The sequence below is a fragment of the Polistes canadensis genome, unplaced genomic scaffold, assembly GCF_001313835.1.
Source record: "Polistes canadensis isolate GaletaPanama2010 unplaced genomic scaffold, ASM131383v1 scaffold_189, whole genome shotgun sequence".
In the NCBI taxonomy this organism is placed as follows: Eukaryota; Metazoa; Arthropoda; class Insecta; order Hymenoptera; family Vespidae; genus Polistes; species Polistes canadensis.
In genome coordinates, this window is record NW_014569736.1 from 203,425 (window position 1) to 225,254 (window position 21,830).

The window sequence follows — 21,830 nt, forward strand, 5'->3', positions numbered from 1 at the left end:
TATTTATTTTCTTATTATTCTCGTGTTGTAAATATTCTCTTTTTCGAGAGACGTTGTAACGATAATCTGACGTTTTAATAAAAATAATCTTAAGATGGATTAGGGTGTAATTTAATGACTTAATAATACCGCTCGACGATTAACAGAAATAGAAAATAAAATGAAAGAGAAGAAAAGAAAAAAAAGGGAACAAACCGAATGGTGCAAGATCCATTATTCGTCATTTATACCTACTATATAATTCCGTGTACGCTTACGCATAGTAACTGTCCCACTGAGGGATATAGTGGGTGCGTCAGACGTTCTCGAGTGCAACACGGGCTACGAATGTGAACGAAGACGAGGATTCTTTGGTGACTGGTGGTTCAAGAGGTGAGAGACCATGAGAAGTTGGAGGGGACCCTCGAGTAGGGAGCCTCGCCCGCGGTGAACGTGGCTATAAATTGACGGTAAGTGCTTCGGACCCAACCAGTCTTCATCGGAACACTAAAGCCCTTTTTTTTAATCATCATCAACAACAACAACAACAACAACCATTTACTCTATCCTCGAGGATTTAATTTGCACATTCGTTTGATATCCATAACGATGAAGCTCGTAGCAATCTTCTGCGTTACCGTTGCGGTCGTTCTCGCTGCATCCGAAGACGACAAAAAAGAACCGGAACGGCCTAAAACCTTCAGAAGGCTCATACCGGCCGATGTTCTTCGTGGTGAGTTAAACAGGAACGCGATTTATTTTATTTTTATTACAATTTATCACGAAAATTATATATATATGTTCATATTCTTATACGAATTTATTCTTGTTTTTTTTAAACGATAACAAATTTATAAATGTGACACACATGCGTATATATGCGTGAATGTATGAGTAAGTATTAAGATGACAATCAATCGACTTTTTTTCTTGATTTTTGTCTATTATGAAAAATATGTTTCACGTAAGTATCTCACGAGAATAATTAATGAATATAAAAATAGAAAAATTGATCTATGTTGATCTTAACGTATATAGAAAAATTCGATACTTTTGATTGGTATCGTGTGTGTTGTTTTTTTTTTGGTTTCACATCGAGATCGATCGTACGAAATTCGTTCGATTGATGGCTATTTTTTTCACACCGCGTAGAAAAAAAAAAAAGAAAAAAAAAATAGCAGAACCGATCAAGTCAGAACCAATGTTGTTCAGTGAAAGGCAACACATATTAAGGTCGTTTGTTGTACGCTCGTAAATAAAGAAAAGATCGGAACGTCAATCGATGAATCCTGTTTTTGGTAAAAGAGAAAAAGAAATATATATATATATATATATATTTTTGATAAATATAAAATTGATTTTCGAATTACGCATATATATTATGTATTTGTATTCTCTGTGAACAAAAAAAACAAATAAATTAATAATCCTTTTCGAAATTAGCATACCGGATTAAAATAAAGAATAAAAAAAAAACACACACACACATGCTAAGTAGGACAATCTCGGGTCTCCTTTTAAAACCACAGATATGCATCCGATATTCGTTCGGAGTAGTTTAACGAGTCCGAATGTCGGAAAGAGAAACTTCGAAGGATCGAGATTTAATATCTCGATTGTATTATCCTCGATGACTCGATAACTTTCCAAAATAATTTCTCGCCGTTAAAGTGTAATACAATTTTTCGATATTTTCATATTTTTTTTTTATTTTATTTTATTTTATTTTATTTTATTTTATTCCACTTCGCGAAATTATATTTGAAATTATCGGACGATTATTTATTATTACTCCGACACGTTAATCAACGAAAATGATTGCTTCGATCGTAAATTAAAAGGGATTATTTACTTAAGACTCGTTATTAACAAAATTATAATTTCAATCTGATCGATCGGGAAGGAAATTGTTTTTAATTACGGATCTCCACCTTCACTCGTAACGCACGTGATTACGTGGATACTAAAATGAAAACAGATTAATATCGGCAAGAAAAAAAAACGAAAGAAAGACAGAAAGGAAAATTATATTCTGAAGTAATCGAATAATGCAATATTACGGAAGCTACAATTAAATATATATATATATATATATATATATATATGTATATATGTAACAAATATATAAAACTTGTAGAGAGAAGAAATATCTTAGATCTTGACACGTACGTTCAATCATCAGAATTATCATAATTATGTCATATGGAATACGTATTGATTATAAATTTGCATCTCTCATTGTCATCAAGTTAACGTCCTTCCTACGTTTTTTTTCTTCTCAAATAAAATCTATGTCATTTTATTAAACGTATTTGTATCAGAGACAGAAAGTAAAAAAGAAAAATTAAAAAAGAAATAAGAGAGAAAAAAAAAATATCAAGAAGAATGACGTGTCCGTATCCGTAGGAGTAAAAGGTTCCGATATACAAGGAGGGAATCAGAAAGTGCAAATGAAAGCGACGAGACTCGGTTTCTTCTCGATTCGCAAAAGGTCTCTCTGTTCCACGACATTCCGAATGGCCACATCAGCAAAATAGTTTGCAATAGTTGGCCTGCAATACGACGTGTTGTTTGTTATATGCTTGCACACGTAGTCTATAAAATAAAATATGATAGTCGTATGTTAAAAAAGTATTTACCAGTAACATAAATTTCATAGTAGTACTTTCGTATGTCCAACGAGAGAAAAAGAAAGACAGGAAACAATATACCGCGGTAGTAGAAACGTATATAAATTCGCGAGAAAGTGTACAGTGGTGTAACAACTATCGTTACACACGATCTTCCTGTAACAGATCTCGTTGAAAATCATTTAATTTCATTTTCTTCGTGATTTCTAAAAAAAAAAAAAAAAACAAAATGATTATTATAATATACGTTCGAGGAATTCTCACGTATTAATTCTTAACTTCTATTGTGCCTATAATACGGGGAAAATGAATGATCAATCCATTCATTATATCCTAGGTGTTAATAACATTGTATTCCAAGAAACAACTTATTCTTTTTTCAATCGTTCATCCGAATGAAATAAGATATTTAGCTCAAACTGAGGGACTCTTAACGCATAACTTTTAATTGATACGACCTCGATACCCGTTATGCGTTTGCTCTAGTCCCAGATTCCCAGGAATACTTGAATTACCGACAATGACCTCGTTACTACCATTAACCAATGGCGAACTTAAGTTCAGGGATAAACGCGTATTTCAGATCGTTTTTTTTATATATATATATGTATCGTTTAAATTAACATAATCCTTTATAGGAATTTTACTTCGAAAGTTGTATGGCATCTAATTGTAAGAATTACGTAAACAAACGGTAGTAGTCCGTAGGAAAGTGTGATTCGCCTAGCCTATTACTATCATAAGATCTATTACAGAATCTTAGAAGGCTGTAAGTACACTACGATCGCTGCACATACTAATTACGGTATTGCGTTTTTTTTTTCTTTTTCTTTAAACTTGCGATATTCCTGACACATATTCTTCGAAGCGTTATTTTCTTATCTTTCTTATTTTATTTTATATTATTGTTTATTACGCGTTGCATTGCCGGTACGATGAATTTTGGATACTTTTGAAGACAAGAAAATTAGGTCAACGTTCGATCTTATCTAACAAGATATTTTTCCTTTCCTCGAGGACAATGAACGTTTTAGCTTGGCAACGAATATAACGGTACTCTACGAGAAAGAGAACCGTTGAACAGTTATTTCGAAATAAGACCAAAGAAGAAAAAGAAAAAGAAAAAGAAGAAGAAGAAGAAGAACGGCCAATATCCTTCCGTGAATTTTGTCTAATTTGTATCGTCCTTTTTTTATCAAACAAATCGTTCAACGATTGCGTTTACTTTAGAAACTTACTATGACACTAAAGCAGACACATAAATGAAATCTAGAAAACACGAGTCTAGCATTACCTTGTTAACTGAATACCCCAGTTGGTCTCTAGTTTGCAATCGACGATCAAAATACATACGTGGAACATATGCCGACAAGAAAGCGAGAAATTGGAGATGCTAGACTAGACTCTTAGAAGGATATTCACTTTCTTCTTACTCTCATACAGAGAGAAACTGCTTCGGAAAACCTGCTCTTAAAATATACGTTCAAGATCGTATTTAATCTGACAAGAAATCGTTCCTCCTTAACTTCGTTTGAGATTCAATCGAGATCTCGAGTCGTTATAAAATGAAAGTATAATAAAAATGAATAAAAAAAAAAGAAAAAAACAAGAGAAATAAATCTATTATAACATCTTCAGAATAATTTTTCACGTTATTTATCTGCAACGTATTAATCATTAAATTATAATTACGTTTTGTTAATATCTTATATATTATATATTGCGTGTACAAATAAATACGATTCTATTTGAAAGCAAGACCTTGTAAAGTAGGCACACACGCATACACATATGTAACTATTTGCACATTACAAACGCATAAATGGATTTAATCTCAGTATCCAAGGTGTATTACAAGATGTATGTATCTGTATCACCATTTCACGATTGATTTAACGTTGGCGTTAAATGTTTTACCTTTGAGACCTTCGTTTTATGGATAGTCCACGGATAAGTGGAGCAAGTCTTAAGATTATTTAAGTTAAAGTCGAGATACGTAGTTAGTAAATGTATTTAGTATGTACATAATTGTAGAAACGACAGTGACTCAGAGTTAGTTCTCTAATACTCGTAGACTTTAAAGCTTTGATGGGTTCGTCGTTGTTGCCATTGTGTCGTAGATATTATCATTGTCATCGATGTTAGGCTGTTGCATAAACGGTATTCCGGTGTATGACAGTGAAAGTGTTTCTCCTTGAAGTTTCTACCGCGATCACCATCGTAGCGACGAAACACAAACCTCAAGTTGTGCATACAATGGGTGAAGGTACTCCGATGATGATGACAATAGAATTATACCTACGATTCGTCTCGAACCTGCAATTCGATAATATGATCTTATATGACTCATTACTATTACGTGGGAAAATATTAGATATAATTATCCTATTCCTGAGAGATTTATATCCGACGATTGTTTAATTTATGAAGAAAAAAAAAAAAAAGGAAAAAAAAACACAAGAGAGAGAGAAAGAGAAACAAACTGAAGAAGTATTCTAATTGAAATGATTAACATCGTGGTTTGTTTTTTTTTCGTTATCGTTTCAGATTTTCCCGGCATGTGTTTCGCTTCAACCAGATGCGCTACCATCGAACCAACTAAAACTTGGGAGCTTTCACCGTTTTGTGGTAGATCAACTTGCGTACCAGCCGATGACAATTCCGGTCGTCTTTTCGAATTGGTAGAAGATTGCGGACCATTACCCAAGGCCAATCCAAAATGCAAACTTTCCGATAAGACCAACAAGACCGCCAGCTTCCCAGACTGTTGTCCGATTTTCGAATGCGAGGATGGAGCTAAATTAGAATACCCTGAGATTCCAACTTTGGCACCACCTACGGAAATCCTTGAAGTCGAAAAAACGGCAGAAACGACAACGGCAAAAGCTTAATTCAACGATTACCTTCTCTTAATATTCGTTTTTTTTTTTAATTCTACCTTTTTTATATATTATTTTATTTTATTTTATTTTATTTGTATCATATTATTCGAAAGCGAATAACACATTTTGAGCTCTCTTTATTCTGTCTCTCTCTCTATCTCTCTCTCTTTCTCTCTCTTCATTCTCTTCTCTTAATCACGCCCGATTTCTAATTAGTAAAACAGCATCATAGCCATCAGATAATGGCGAAATAAATCGTAATAGTGCCGCGAATAATTGGTTCCTGGCAACTGGTTAACAACTTGTATCATTAATTTTACTTGCAAATCTTTATGGAACGTTACTTTCACTTCGATTCCGGGTTATAAAACTATCGATCAAGACTCTCGAATAAGGCGCATCCGAGAAACCTTTAGACGCTTTCGTCTAAATATCAGAGGACACCGAGATCATTAATTCCCTTTTTTTTTTTTTGTTTTTAATCTTAATACCTGCTCAATGATTAACTGCGCTACGCTTTGCTAGTTCGTCATGGTTCAAACATAACGTGATCGTACTTTTTTTATATATATATATATATATTTAATGCTCCCGTGCACGATAATTTCGCCAAGCTTGCATTTGTCGATCCTAATTTCCTTAGCAACACACGTGTGTTTTCACGATTGCAACTTTCTCGTATTATTTTTCTGCACATCAGCGTTGCGAAATCACAATACAATCTTTTCGCATTATCTTCATGTTTATGTACGTGCACCTTCTAATATAATTAATGCGATCCCGCTAATTTTCGTACACTTTGTTACAGTGATATAAATATATAAACATATATATATATATATATTGCATCGAACGAACTTGCATATGCATTGTAAATGTGTGTGATCCTAAGTATATTATAAAATAATAATAAATTAATATCTATTTAAAAAAAAAAAACAAAAATATACTATTATTTTTTATTTTATCCTTTTCCACTACTTCCCATAAAAATTCTTAATTACGCGCGAAATATAAGGAAATATATTATTTTTTTATTATCCAAAATAATAGTAAAATGCAATGACTTATGCCATTTATAAATTAAACATTTTTATTATATTATAAAATTAGCAAGACTTCTCTTAACGAAATTCCTATAGTTTTAAATATATTAATTGGAAATCTTTTTTGTAAAATCAAAGAAGATCCCGTTAAATTGTAATTAATATTATAATTAATTTGATTTTTTGTTAAAAAAGTGTTTTCGAAATAATCGATTCAGATATTAATTCGTTTGAATTTCGATATTTCGATACAAAATTCGCGCGTTATAGACGAAGATGAAACATAACCTATAAAAACGACTAGTGCGCACCTACTATTGGTAGTTATTACAGATCTCGTTTCGCGATGTCAGATGTTACATATTTCTGTTACAAATGTCCCTAATATTAGTAACTAGTAATTTCTGCGTGGGCGTTATATTTAACTGCCCTTTTTTAACATTATTTTCTTTATATGTATAAAAGACATAGTGCACATATATGAATATTTCTCTCAATTAATAAATTACAAAATAATTCTTTTAACCACTTTACCTACTTTCCTCGAACGGTGGTGCTACGTAGACGGAAACGGATTAAAATAAGCGGCATAAGCTGTCATTAACCAGCATGGTATAACTTAAGTGGTTAACATTTCAAAAACATTTACACAAAATACGAATGTAATTTATATACTCATTGTAATGTGTAAATATTAATTAAACCGATTGTTTTTTTGCATAAACGTTTTTTAAAATGTCAGAGAGCTCGATAATATGGCTCTCTTTAGTTATGCTGGGTGGCTCGTATTTGGCCGGTTTTTTACCATTGATTATGAATTTATCGGAGGTAAGATTATTCGTTGATTTAAATTATTTTCATTACTTTATCTGGGATGATTTGTAAAATCACTATTAGCTTTCGATTGTTTGCTTATTTAAAATATATTGAAATCATATATTACAAAGAGTTTACTTACTTTTAGGATAAACTGCAATTAGTATCTGTACTTGGAGCTGGGCTTCTTGTTGGAACTGCATTGGCTGTAATAATACCAGAAGGTATTAGAGCATTATTTACAACGCCTGCTGGCAGCATAGATCATCCACAAAATGATAGTAAGCTTCTATGTAACTTTATTTTTATATTTTTAGAACACATATTCCAATGAAATTTGCAAGATTAAACACTCGCCTTATGCTTTTTACAGGTGACCTACATTTTTTGATAGGAATTAGTTTAGTACTTGGTTTCGTATTTATGCTTTTGGTCGATCAATGTACAAGAAGAAGTGGAGGAAAGGAGAAAAGTTTTACAGCAACCTTAGGCCTTGTTGTTCATGCAGCTGCTGATGGAGTTGCATTGGGTGCTGCAGCAACAACCTCGCAAGCCGATGTAGAAGTCATCGTATTCCTTGCAATTATGCTGCATAAAGTAAGATAAAGACAAATTGTACTTAATTAGATATACGTATAACAAAATATTTTTTCTATTACAGGCACCTGCTGCATTTGGCCTAGTATCTTTTTTACTTCACGAAGGGGTGGAAAAAAAGAAAATAGGAAAACATTTACTAGTATTTTCTCTTTCTGCACCTTGTCTTGCTCTTCTAACATATTTCGGCATTGGAAAAGTAAAAAAATTTACCTTTCAATTTTCATATTATATTTTTATGCGAGTAAATGAAATTATGTTCTTTGAATATTTTAGGAAGGCAAGGAAACCCTCAGTAATGTCAATGCAACAGGATTAGCAATGTTGTTCAGTGCAGGAACATTTTTGTACGTAGCTACTGTACATGTATTACCAGAATTAATGACTAGAGAAGCTAATTATTCTCGTCTACCAACAACTGAAACTACGACACCAACTGTCTCTGGACTTAGATTTAAAGAAATATTAGTGCTAGTAGTTGGTTCTATTTTACCGTCATTACTTACAACCGGACACCACCATTGACATAGAGCTCATATTTTATACTACACTGATACCATTCATTATGCTCGTAAATATCATAAATTTTTCTTATTTAATTTTTTGTACAGTTACAAAAACGAAGATTTTTTGATAGGTGTACGAATAATAAGCACCTTCCGTTGTTAAACAATATATGTACATAACATTTCTCGAATTTGAAAAATTGATATTAAAAGAAACTCTAGATGCAATTACAAAAAAATATTATTTGAAGATCTAAAACTGAAGATAATATTAATATTTTATATTATTTCAATACTATTGTGCATCACTGTAATAATTATTTAATTTCTAATCAAAGTTTAATGAACAAAAAGAATATTTAATATAGGTTTAGGGGGATAGTAATGCATTTTTAATTTAATTGTTATTTCATTATAAGCAATGCATAAAACAATGAAATTTTGTATGGTAATCTAGCAGTACCTGGAAAAAGACAATTATACATGTGGACATACATTTTTGTTAATAATACAATTAGTTTTGAATTTCTATGTTGCAGGAGTAGCACTCCAAATTTAATCATTGTCAAAAAGACATTTGCAGATGGATGAATTTGGAGTGGAAAACCTGTATATATATCTTTGATTAAAATGATAGATTTATTTATTATAATTAAATTATTTCTTATGTGATAATTTGAATCATGCAATTTGATAAATGTAATTGAATTATTTTATTTACTACCATTACGAATAATCCATTATATTTTGAAAATTATATTATGAAAACAAATGAAAATATTTTAATGTATTTTAACGCGTGTGATTGTTATCGCATACGGTATATAAGTAAACTAATTAATGAACAAATCATTGTAAACATCTTATTTACACAGAGAGAGAGATGATATTTTTTTAAATAATAAATTATTATAATAACTTTTCTAAATATCAAACGACATTCAATCATATGATGTATCTTTTTTAAAATTAATTATTTTATATCTTTTCATTTTATATATACATAATTAAATTTTATAAAAAAACAAATATTAGAAATTTATATAAAATAATTTACCTGGTTTGAATTATAGATACATCTATATAGAAATCTAATATAGATATTTTGTTTTAATTATTAATTAAAGGAGTTTTTTACTCGTTAAGAACGATTGTCTCGAAACAGGTACAGAGAGAAAAAGACTTACTAGATTAAAAAAAAATCGATATTATATTGGAGCTAGAACTAATTAAATAATGAATTGATAAAGTGTGCAATTATAGATTTGAAATGTGCAATTAATGTGCAATTAAGAGCACTTATTCATTTTTTTCTGCTGTTAAGGTTCCTTGCCTGCGTTCGTACGGTCTGTGATGCACGTAAAAAAAGCACCAAGAATGGAAACACATTAGTGTTATTGTTTGTGAATGTATATGTGCACAGTTTATTTAATGTGTTATTATAAAATTATAAATTTCATATTTGATTGAAACGTAATCATGTCATTGTTAATTACAAATTTATAGTTAATAATACGTCACGTTTCTTATTAAAAAATAAATTCTAGGTTAAATAACCTATACGTCTTAACTGGTATGCTAATATATCATTGAATTGATCAACATGAACGGAACGAATGTTTCAATGGATCTTTCAAGTGACAATTTTAATTCATTAAAAGCATGTCAGGAAATTATTCTAAATAAAGCATTAAAACAGGTATTATTAATTAGTTTCCTTGCAATAATTCTGTTAAAATATTCTGACTTTACTTATACACGGTGATATATTTTTGTATATGATTTTATGATTGTATTTAACAATTTAATATTATAGGGAATTCAAAGAAATGAAGAACAATTTAAAGTATGGTCAGATTATAAGAAAAGACATAAGAAAGTTATAGAAGCGCTGGAAAAATTACCTTTAGAGTTATCAATCAATTGTATGGTACCTATTGGTAAGCGTGCATTTATGAAAGGGAAGTTGATACACACTAATGAAGTCTTGGCTTGCATCGGAGATGGTTATTTTGCAAAGTATAGTGCTGCTAAAGCAATAGCTCTATGCAATCGTAGAATTCAATGTAAGTATATACATTACGCATAGTATTTTATTATTAACATTTATAACAATTTATTTTTATTTTAGCTACGGACGAGATGCTGACGAATTTAGAAAAGGAAAGAAATTTATACGAAATGAGACAATTTGTTTGTTCGGAGTTGGATGTTTTCGGTAAAAACGAAAAGAAAGATTTTACGGCATACTGGGACGAGAAAAAATTAGATGATTGGAGAGGTGACTATTTAAAAAATTAAATATTAATTTATCTTAAGTAATATCTGTGTATTCAAGTTGTACTTGTTTATAGTTGAACACAGACGACGAGAAAAAGAGTATCACCAAAAGTTGTCGGAGTTAAGGAAAAAAGAAAAGACTGAAATTAGAACAGAAGAAGATCTTTTTAAAAGATTAGACGAGTTGGAACTTCAAGAAGAATTAGATGATGAATTGAATAGGTTTCTATCTTTCTAATTTACTTTATTATATTAATTGAAAGTTCTGATATTTGTTTTACAGATTTAATTAATATTTTTATATTTTTAATATTCGACAGGTTGGAGGATGAAGATGAAGATTATTATGAGGAAGAATTGGAAGAAGAAGAAGAAGAATACAATGAATTGGACGAAGAAGAACATAACGAATTATATGAAGAAGAAGAAGAAGATGGCGAAAATTCCGAGGATCAAGATGATTATGAAGAAATAGAAAAAGAATTGAATAAATTACGAGAAATTCAAATGGGTAGAAAAATGAACGGACAGTCGACGGAATTTAATATTATAAATAATATTGTAAATACAAACAAGGAAATATCTGAAAGTAATATAACGAAAACTGAAAAAGTAGATGAGAAAACTTTGTTGAAAACTATTGACGAGAGTTCCTGTAGTAATTGTAACGATGAAAACGAATCAATTAAGGTTGTTGCTCAATCAAGAATTACGAGCGATGTAAGTGGAGAGAAAATCAAATTAAAGGAAAAGAAAAGAAGAGTATCGTTTGCCGAACCAGATATTTCGATATTCGATGGTAATAGTGAATTAATTTCTGTTAAAAATCAAGATAAACAAAGTACAGTGTCGTCGAATGACGATCCAAGCGATTCTGCAAATAATAGCGATGATGATATTATTAGAATAGAATTTAAACATACGGACAATAATTTCTCTCTACCAGAATCGACAGGGAATGAAATAACGTCGCCTAGAGATATATACGATATATTTTCAAAACCAAAATCGATATTGAAAAGATCGCCGAACGATGTAATGCCTTTGCAAAATATTTCTTTACCTACATATAGTTCAGGGGAGGAAGAGGAAGAAGAAGAAGAAAAAGAAAGTGCAGGCGTTAAACCTTCCGCTTACCATTGCGTAAGTAAAAGATTTTACTTTTGCAAATTCAATTAATATATCACCAAAGAATAATAATATTAATATTTATTTTCATTTTATTAAAATCTTAGATCGTGAAGAACATTAGCGAGACGGAATTAGCAACGCCTAAGAAAAAGAACGATGAAATTATTAAGGAGAAGAAGAAAAAACCGCTCAGTAAATTTAAAATGGAGCGTTCTTTGTGCGTCAAATAAATGAAATAAATATATCGATCTTGAAATAATTTACTCTTTCCTCGTTTTCTTTAATTCATAGTTAGAAAAATATTAGATAACAATTCCAACAGGTTTCAATAGCTAATCGTATTTATGTTGAACGATTGAGAACTAACTTCGAGAAGGATAAGCCTAAATAATTTTAAATCATAAATGATTTATTTCGAACGATAAATATGTTCTCATTTTGAAATCCATTTTAAACGAGCAACTTGAAATAGTTTCACGTGCGCTCGGCAAGGTCATCGAATTTCTCACCTACTCATTTATTCGGCTGGTGTAGCATAAAGGACAAAGGGCTTACGTAATGTAGCACTCGGAATGCAAACGAGTCGAGGAATACCGTGATTAGGAGTACGATTAGTGTAACGATCTTTATCTCCTGACAACGATTAAAAGCTTCGCGAGTTATATGTTCGATTCGTACGTGAGAACCTTGATGTTTATTGAGAGATTTTATCAACTAAAATAAAAATAAAATAAACTCTATCCCCCCCTTTTTCCTTTCCTTTTATTTCCTTTTCTTCCTCTCTCATGAATTTATTGAAATTTTAAGATCAACGATAAGACAAAGGCTATGTCGAATTAATTCTTGCACAATGCACGTTGCAGCATTACGGTGCCCAGTTCATTGACGTTCTAATCGTTTTATGCATCTTCTTGTGTTTATTAAATAGTGTCTTTTATATATATATATTTTTTTCTTTTTGCATTACAATGGAAGCTCCGACGACATTGAATACGTTTTTGAAAGGAGATATATCTTTTCTTTTTTTTTTTTAATAAATTTTTTATTTAACATCGCGCAAAAAATAATCAGCTTAGATAATATGTGTGACAAGTGAAATCGTAAGAGACGTAATTCTTCTCGGATTAATTAGAAAGGATGCGCTAAATATAAAACGCTAACAAAAAAAAAAAATAAAACAGTAGAACGTATCCTTTTAATAAAGTGAAAATGACAGAGAGATATGCACGTGGGGGTACAGAACAATTAAAGTTGTTCACAGTCTCACGTGTGTTGTCCTTATACATAATACGCCGTAATTAGGGCGAGACACAAAGCCACATAGGGAGGAGATCATTTTAAAGAGAAGATATACTCCAGGACAATGAGATAATTCAATACTGTTGTACTTGTCTCTTGCAGTGAACGTATATAATCAGAACATATGATAAATTATCGAGATACATTTCATAAGCAGCATGGACCACATTTCAACGTGGTTGAAATTCGCTAATTTCATTTAGAATTTCGTCCACGCCATGCAACAAATTCTCTCTCAACAATCAACAACAAAAATTAAATGATAAATGGAAAAATAATAAATTCGATTTATTTCGTGTTTCCAAAGTTCATCGACTTATATTATATTTGCAATACTACTATTCGAATGGAATGAACTAACTCGAATTGAATTTTGTAGAATAATTCCGGGTCACGTTGGCTTTTAAAATAATCGCTAAGAGAAAATATGAGCAATATTTTGATTTGTATTCTTTGAAGAAAATCGGACACAGAAGGATTAGTGTTTGTCATTTTTTTACGTGTGTGTGTGTGTGTGTGGGTATGTGTTTTGCGAGGTGTGACGACGAGGAGGAGGAGGAGGAGTGAGAGAGACAGGAGACATGCGCTCTAGAAGGGTGCGTTTCCCTTTCTTATTGCAACGGGGTTCTCACTGTAGTAGGGGTTGGAAATCCAGTTTTCATCCCTCAGTTGAACGCCGCGTGCGAGCGTGACAAGATGAGAGAGCACGGTGGTTCATTTCCTCATACGCATTTTCGTAACTAACATTCCTAAACTCACGGTCGCCCACACGTTATTTTATTTCCCTTATCATTATTTTTTCGTCACCACCCACCCCCTTAATCCAATTTTAAACGCGTGCTCTTTTTCACACCGATCGCACCAAACCCGATAGACTAAATAATAAGGGCTGAAATAATAAAAAACTATTGAACAGAATTACGCTATACAATTAGAAATAAATTTATGACTTTTTTATTATATATTATATCAGTAATTAGTTTATTATTATTTTTCGTTACCATAATGTAAAACAAACAAAATTACAACTCCCCCTTGTACCCCTAGTTCATCTATTTCTATTTTCTATATTTTATAATCTTTAATGACATTTAATATTATTTCTTCTTCTTCTTCTTCTTCTTCTTCTAAAAAAGAAAAGTATATTCAATTATCGAGAATTAGGGGAAAGAAAAAAAAGAGACAGTAAGAATAAAATAAATACGGTATCGATGAATATCGTTTGGAAGTTTGAAGTGATCTCACATCGATCATTTGTTTTTTTTTTATTTTTAATACTTACTTTTGATCTGTCTATCTATCTATCCATCTCTCTCTCTCTCTCTTTCTCTTCCTTTTATCGATATATGCACTTTAAGGCAACGAAGATCGTAGAAAATCAATGAACTATGCGCTCGGTCGATCAAACGCCACAACAACTATCGACAAGAACAGCTTGCAACTATTAAGAAAATTCGATTTGCGCGAAAAAAAGTACGTTTTTAGTTGATTATTTGAAAACGCGGGTCCACCTCTATTTTATTGTTTCGTTCGATCTTCGATTATAATAATATCTCACAAGGAAGGGTCTTTTTTCTTTTTTTTTTTTTCTATCTTCCAGGGTGATACGAACGGGAGAATCAGTCATGTTATCGACGTCGTTGTCGTTGACGAGATTGAGAAAGACAGGTACGTTTTTGCGATCATCCAAGTGGAAGGTGCAGTGCCTCGTGGCCTTGGAATTTCGTTCCAAGGGATAAGAAAACAAGTATAGGAAGATTTTCAAAGATTTTCAATCGATTAGTTTTTCGAACTTTAATTTTACTTTCGTAATTTTGGACTAAATGATAAATAAAATAATATAAAAGTAAATTTGTCGTTTGAAAAATGAATGGTGCCAATCGCGGTGATGTATGTAACAGTGATCATCGCACGATGACGTGATTTTTGTCTACGCGAAAATAAAGGATTTTCGAAAGAAAAAATAAAGAAGAAGAAGAAGAAAGTTCCTGATGATAGAAAGGAAGAAGGGATCGGTCTAACGATGAGTGTCAGTAAATTTCGTTACGCTTTAGTATTGCTCGCGTTTACGCGCGAATTTTTGTTAATCGATTGCAAGTGGGATACAACGACTACTACGACTACGACAACCGAAAAATTGGAAATGTCGAAAAAAGAATATCATCGGGATCTTCGTGATGAACGATTAATAAATAAAAAAGAAACTGATAAGAATTCGCGAGAATATCTTAACGAAAATAATGACGTTGTTTTCGTAGTAACATCATCATCAGGTGATCGAAATAAACGTGCTGTTACATCGAAAGAATTGTTATCGAGTAAAGAAATTGATAAAGAATTGGAAACGAGTATCGAAAAACCACAGATAAGACATGGAAGATCGCGTAGTCATTTCGTTCGACAAATCAAATTGGAAGATCTGGAATCGTTGAGGATTAGGACCAAAAGGATACACCTTTCATCGAATTACAGTGATACGGAAATCGAGAAAGATGAAGATTTGGATTACTCGAAGAGATACGAGTCACCAGGAGGAAAAGAAAATATCGTAGAGGAGACGAGTAAAAAGGATCGATTGTCTTATTATGGTACCCCTGAGACGTGGACCGAATCAACTAGACAATTGAATGATCTAATTCGTAAAGTATTTCGACAGCACGCAGACGTAACTGCTCATGTTGATCATCACGAGGAAGAAGGAGGAGGGATACTGTTGAATAAGTTTCGAAAAAAAACTTCGCGATTGGTTAAACACAAGATTGAGGATCCATTCGATTCAACCGAAAAAACGATCATCGCTTATGGTCGTCTTTTGCATACCTCGGTGAACAAAGAAGAATCTTCGAAAGTTAATATCAACGAAAATGAATTCAAAAAAGAAGAAGAAGAAGAATTGGGTGACACGTTGGGTGATCGTCAAATAATTGGGAATAACAGTAGTTCGATAAGTAAAGACAATGATTACTACGAGAGTTTTACTACAGACGTTGTTGAAACAAATGATGATGATGATGATGATGATGGTGACGTTATTGATGGTGACGATGAAGATGATCTTCCAACGAAACGATATCCCGAAAAGGAATCCGTTCAAGTAGACATTGTTACGAGATTTCTTCGTATTATCGAGAATCAACACTTGCTAGGTGAAAATTGTACCGCCGGTACTGATTTAAATCTCGGCGAGGGTGTCGTAGATCGTTACGCTCAAGAAAGGTTTCGATTGGAAGCTAATCTTGCCGTAAATCGTGCCAACATGTTAACAAGATTATGGAAATATGCACCTGAAGTAATGCTATCATCGGAATATCTTTTACACGCTAGCGTATTATCTATGGTTGAATTCGACGAAGACATATTTGCCGCTGGTAATTGTTACGACAAATTACAATACAAAGATCATTGGCTTTATTGTCCCTTTGCCCATCGGCTACCGGATCAGGAAGGGGTTTTAGTTAAGGACTTGGCGATCGAGTATAAGTACTTGAGCAACAGTAGCGAGTGGTTTTACATTGCCAGGAAGAATGCCGAGAGGGTTATCGCCAGTAACAACCAATTTAGTCGAGGTAAGTGTAAGTAGATGTATGTCCTCCTATTTTCGTTCTATCGGACCAATAAACTACTTTTATTTTCAGTCTATGATTCTACAGTTATATCCTTTTATTTTTCATCTCTTTCTTATATTTTTCTCTCTTGACATATAAAAATATATTTATATGTAAGGCATATTTGAGATTTATAGAAATTAAAAGATAATTATTTAAATATTATTTATTATTTAATACTTTATTCGCGTTCGTTTAATTTATAATACAAAAAGCATATCTTCTACGAATAGTTTCTTTTGTTTTAAATACGTCGTTCGTATACTACGTTACGATTTTCTATCGTAGATTCAGTTGCATTTTTTTTTTATTTTTGTTAAATTTCGATTAGTTTTTCTCATTTGTTAGACTTCGCGTGACAAACACATGGCACTCGGTAAAATAGTTAAAAGGATTTATGCGTAGCCACGCGTCGTACAAAAATGTTCATTCTCGACCTTTCGAATTCAACGTGGGGGGTGCCTGGGACTTTTTTTTCGACAAATTCATGTTTCAACTGAAGTATAAAATATGTCTTGGTCGTTGTAATTGACTACAATTAATTAAACAATTAATTCAGTTTAAATTGTAACGTACGGTGTATCGCTAGGCGTTTCCCCACTTGTTACGTCGTAAATCGTTTTAAATGGCTGCTGGTTATAAGAAGGAATGTATGGGGGTTTTTATCCCTTTATATACTCTCTAATTGTAGAGAGTTGAAAAATAAAAAAAAAGAAACGTATCATTAATTATAAAAAGAACAAAAAAAAATTAAGGTTCTTTTTTTTTTTTTTTAGAAAAGAGATCCGATTTTTTTCTTCCACCCCCAACGCACTACTTTTTTCTTTTTCCTTTCGGTTCTTTTTTTTTTTTTGACTCGAGAGTCAAGAATAATCTAAGGATTAGTATATTAAAAGTTTAAATAGAATTCATGTTATTTAATTAGCCATTTGGTTGAATAAATGATTTATTAATTAATATAATAATTACGCACATTTATTGGGCTTTTTGATTACGATCAATTTGTTATTAAAACGTTGCAAAAATTACAAGTTTTATCCTAATAGAAAATTCAACAAAGATTTTATTCATCTGTCTAATGAAAAAGTCGAATTTTTACTAAGAAAGAAAGAAACATAAAATCGTAAAATTTTACGCTGATATTGCAAACAATCTGATTTATCGACTTCATTTTTGCTTTATGCAAGGTAAAAACTAAGAAATGCATTCTATTGATTAAATCTTTGTCTTCTCTATTAAAAGTTACTTTGTCCTTTTGACCTATCAAATCGGTAATTAATATTACAGAAAGAGTAAGAGAGAGAGAGGGAAAAGGATTCGTGAGAATCGTGAAAATAAATCGATATGAACAACAGCTTGTTGCGATTATTATCGAATTAATATTAAAAGTAATCGATAATTTAAATCTAATAATATATTTGGAAGAAACAAGTTTACGATAAGTACAACGAAATGATTGATTTCCTCTGTCGAATATTCATTAAATAAAATCATGTGTACAAATGTTATTTTATTTGAGAATATTTGTAAATAATTCCTATGAAATTATTTAAGTTTTCTTTTTCTATTTTCTTTTTAATACTAACAATTTATAAAAATCAAACGGACATGAAATAATCGTTCTTCGATACTAATGAAATTGAACGACAAGGTAAAAATGCATTTTTACTAAAAATCAAATTAAAATATCTCAAAGTTTCTTCTATTTTCTCTAGTAAAGGGAAGATAGGTGCGGTAACACATGAGATAACGTTTAACTTCTATCCTGTAGAATCCATATACGATCCAATCTCTACTTGTTCTAGAGTTTATTAAAGGTTGTTTAATCAATGTTCGATCAGACCTAGAGAATAAGGGTTTTAGAAAATCGATAAGGTAGATAGATAGATATTAAGTGAAAGAAGAAGTATACACAAATTTTCTAATTAATTTCAATCTTAACGTAGGAGTGTCTAGAAAATCGATCGATCGATTCTATAATAATAAATAAAAAAAGTTATTGGGAGGAGGAGGGGGGGGGGGGGGATAGATAAAAAAAATCGAGATAATAATTACAAATAGAAAAGTTCGAAACGATGATAGTTAATTAATCTCGTCTGTTTAATGCAAGTAATCGTCAGAGGCTTTATAGAAATTCGGATTGCATTTTTAAACTCTATAGAAATTGTTTCCTGCATCTCACCCCTTTTCTTTTTGTTCTTTTTACAACAAGTTTATTTCTAAATATATAATCAATCACAAGGAAACTAACCCACACTAGCAATAAAATATGAAGTGTTTTCGGAAAAAAGTATTCAATTTTCAAATGGGATTTAATTGCTAAATTCATTGTTTTTCCATTACTTATATTGGTTTTGTTAAAACTTTGAATAAAATATTGAACGATATGTTTAACTTGTGTACGTAATATTTTAGAAATTTCATATATAATGTTTAGAGAGTTATGGTACTTTCGGGATTAATAGCGTTTTGTCTAGCATTATCTCTAGGAGTCGTTTATGGAGACTATGGTTTATTCTATCGGTGGTTTCGTGGTTTTCACTGACAATGAAGTTGTGTATTTTCTCGTTGAAAGCTTACATTTCTTCCTAGATATTTTGCATGCATAAATATGTGAGATGCGAGTTTAGTGTGTTATATATGTATGCACTGGGATAATGCTAACAATAAATATGTTTAAAAACAGAAAACGAAAAGAAAAGAACATTGTATGTATAAGTGTATTTCAGCGAACGATTATCAAGTTTGGTTTTGGTATAATATCGGTTAAGATTATTCTACGTATGTATCTGTGTGTGTATGTATGTTGCAAGTCTGAAAGAAAAGAAGAAAATAATGCATCGGTTGCATTGGAATAATCGAAAGGTAATAAAACGAGTATATGTATATATATATATGTATATATAATTCGTATATATAAATTAGAGGATTATTACGTCTATTATTTAAACGCTGATCACAGCAGAATTTAAAGCCTCTTTTAAGCTCCCTTTTATTCATAAATTTTAATTACCGTATTCCATTTTTAATGGACTCGATTTTCTTCATAATCATGTACTCTTTCATCGGAAATAATTATCAATACCTTTCACATTAATTGACTCTTTCTCTCTCTCTGCCAAAATCAATTTCATTTGTGAAAATATAAATAGACGTTTATTTTATGCTAGTAAAGTAATATACTATGTGTATAATTAGATAATTATTAAATGATAATATTTATGAAAATATTATAGGGAATAAAATTCATGTCAGTGTATCATAACCAGTCATCATTATTTTTTTTTTTTTAAACAAAATTCGTTAAAGATTATTTATTATAAATAATAATTCTTTCGAAAATTAGGATAAAATAGTATAGTGTAATAGAGTAATAAAGTAATAAGAGAAAGGATATGAAAATATTGTTACGAGTATATACACAGGATATTCTCATGGGATGGTAATTATGAAGACATTCTCTTGCTACAAGGTTTCCTTCTTGAAGAAGTTTTCTCTGTTGACTATATTGTGCTTCTTGTTATATCTAAGTTTCCTTTCATCTAATAATAGCTAGTAATAATAAAAAGCTCTTTCTAATGAATCAATTTTTGTATACCCTTAGGTATCATAAAAATTCATATGTGCATTTAATTATGATACAAAAATTAAAGGTACAATTTATTTGATATTAAAATGATTTATAATTTGATATCACATATATTTATATTATATACAAATTTTCAGGAGTTTTATTCACCATGAGTTACTCTACACAAACCTAATTAAAAATATCAAAGGATCATCTACAATTTTTCGTTTTCGTTCCTCTCTCTCGTTGTTTTTTTAAATATATTATAAATATAATTTTATATAACAGCAATCATTTATTTTCTGAAAAAGAAAAAAAAAAAAAGAAAAAGTTATTTTCCATATTCATACACACATAGCCACACATACATACACGCGTATATATATTAAATGTGAAAAAGAAAGTTGCATAATTTATAGATACACCAAGGTTCATCTCGGTATTTGAGTATGCATTGAATTCACAAAGCTTTTCGTTAAACGTTTATGAAAGAAATAGAATAACTGTGAGCGCTATTAATCGATTCTACTTTGGCATTTACATATATCTATGGTCTAGTAGCTATTTCCTATTCAATCGATTTTCATCCTCGGTAAAGTAAGAACGGTTACATAGTTGTTATAGTAATAGTAATAGTAGTAGTAGTAGGTATTGTATGGAAAAAACAATGGCTGCTTTTATCACAAATTTTCTATTCGTCGAGTTACCGTCACTTTCGATGAAGAAAAGCGTTTGATAATTAACATCAACTAACTAACTGACTGTCTGATTGACTGACTGACTGACTGACTGACTGACTGACTGACTGCTTGTCTGACTGACATCGGAAATATTCTCGATTATCGATCAAATTTTTAAGACATTTTATTTATGGTAATACCTGTGTAACAGGCAGCAATTTGTTTTTTCGTGTTTTTTTTTCCAAATATTTTTCCTGTCACGTGTTTGAAATATTTATGCATTCTTTATTAAAATATAACCCCGACGTTACAACCATGCACCTATTAAAAATACTGACCCCTACCCCTTTCTTTCCCCCTCATTCCTATATCCCCGCACCTATCCAGTTAATATGTCGAACGAATGTTTATTTATAGTCGAATCAAATATTCATATATGGGGATTTATTTTTTACAAAATATCTACGAGAACAATTTTCTTCTGTGTGTGTGATTAAAAACTGTTTATAATCTCCACATTACCTTAAATAATCTATAGAATAATTGAGTTCTGCATTTCAGTGGTAACATATATATATAAACAATTGTTTTCTGATGGTAGAAACTATTCAACGAATATCGTATACAACAATTTTCCATACTTTAACAGATGAACCTGGTTAATCTGCACATTACCTTAGATAATCTGCAGAATAATTGAGTTCTGCACTTCAGTGGTAACACATATATATCTATAAACAATTGTCTTCTCATGGTATAGAAACTATTCGTATAGAAAATAATTTCTCATATAACGCATAATTTAAAA

At 31.1% G+C, this 21,830-nt stretch overlaps 4 protein-coding genes and 1 long non-coding RNA gene across 10 annotated transcripts in view; 4 read left to right on the plus strand and 1 right to left on the minus strand.

The window, feature by feature from the left end:
• The first annotated feature begins 478 nt into the window (after window positions 1-478).
• LOC106789548 lies at window positions 479-6,376 on the plus strand. 2 transcript variants are annotated; one of them, XM_014753856.1, is made up of 2 exons: window positions 479-712; window positions 5,157-6,376. In XM_014753856.1, exons 1-2 carry the CDS (start codon window positions 589-591, stop codon window positions 5,498-5,500), a joined length of 468 nt encoding a protein of 155 aa, XP_014609342.1. In that variant the 5' UTR covers window positions 479-588; the 3' UTR covers window positions 5,501-6,376. The 2 variants fall into 2 exon arrangements, with proteins under 2 accessions (XP_014609342.1, XP_014609343.1); XM_014753857.1 differs by lacking the exon at window positions 479-712 and adding an exon at window positions 4,767-4,875.
• On the minus strand, window positions 4,839-10,425 carry LOC106789549. The gene is made up of 3 exons (XR_001382003.1): window positions 10,361-10,425; window positions 7,496-7,559; window positions 4,839-4,925 (listed from the first exon to the last, which is right to left on the minus strand). It is a non-coding gene; the product is annotated as an uncharacterized LOC106789549 (long non-coding RNA).
• LOC106789547 (zinc transporter ZIP9-B) lies at window positions 6,858-8,697 on the plus strand. 2 transcript variants are annotated; one of them, XM_014753855.1, is made up of 6 exons: window positions 6,859-7,149; window positions 7,280-7,365; window positions 7,502-7,634; window positions 7,727-7,950; window positions 8,015-8,149; window positions 8,227-8,697. In XM_014753855.1, the coding sequence occupies exons 2-6, from the start codon at window positions 7,309-7,311 to the stop codon at window positions 8,473-8,475; spliced, it is 798 nt and encodes a 265-aa protein (XP_014609341.1). In that variant the 5' UTR covers window positions 6,859-7,149; window positions 7,280-7,308; the 3' UTR covers window positions 8,476-8,697. The 2 variants fall into 2 exon arrangements, with proteins under 2 accessions (XP_014609340.1, XP_014609341.1); XM_014753854.1 differs by having other exon boundaries at window positions 6,858-7,365.
• LOC106789546 (RNA polymerase II subunit 5-mediating protein homolog) lies at window positions 9,654-12,123 on the plus strand. 2 transcript variants are annotated; one of them, XM_014753851.1, is made up of 7 exons: window positions 9,654-9,929; window positions 10,004-10,155; window positions 10,273-10,522; window positions 10,588-10,737; window positions 10,811-10,958; window positions 11,057-11,879; window positions 11,972-12,123. In XM_014753851.1, the coding sequence occupies exons 2-7, from the start codon at window positions 10,060-10,062 to the stop codon at window positions 12,095-12,097; spliced, it is 1,593 nt and encodes a 530-aa protein (XP_014609337.1). In that variant the 5' UTR covers window positions 9,654-9,929; window positions 10,004-10,059; the 3' UTR covers window positions 12,098-12,123. The 2 variants fall into 2 exon arrangements, with proteins under 2 accessions (XP_014609337.1, XP_014609336.1); XM_014753850.1 differs by having other exon boundaries at window positions 9,654-10,155.
• Window positions 12,124-13,816: 1,693 nt separating this feature from the next.
• The window catches only part of LOC106789553 (probable G-protein coupled receptor CG31760), a 110,220-nt gene continuing 102,206 nt past the window's right edge, over window positions 13,817-21,830 (plus strand). Inside the window, exons 1-3 of one of the 3 annotated variants that reach the window (XM_014753863.1) lie at window positions 14,335-14,351; window positions 14,525-14,639; window positions 14,767-16,732. In XM_014753863.1, coding sequence (XP_014609349.1) covers window positions 15,190-16,732 — 1,543 coding nt within the window. In that variant the 5' untranslated portion in view covers window positions 14,335-14,351; window positions 14,525-14,639; window positions 14,767-15,189. The other 2 variants (XM_014753864.1, XM_014753862.1) reach the window with 2 other exon arrangements.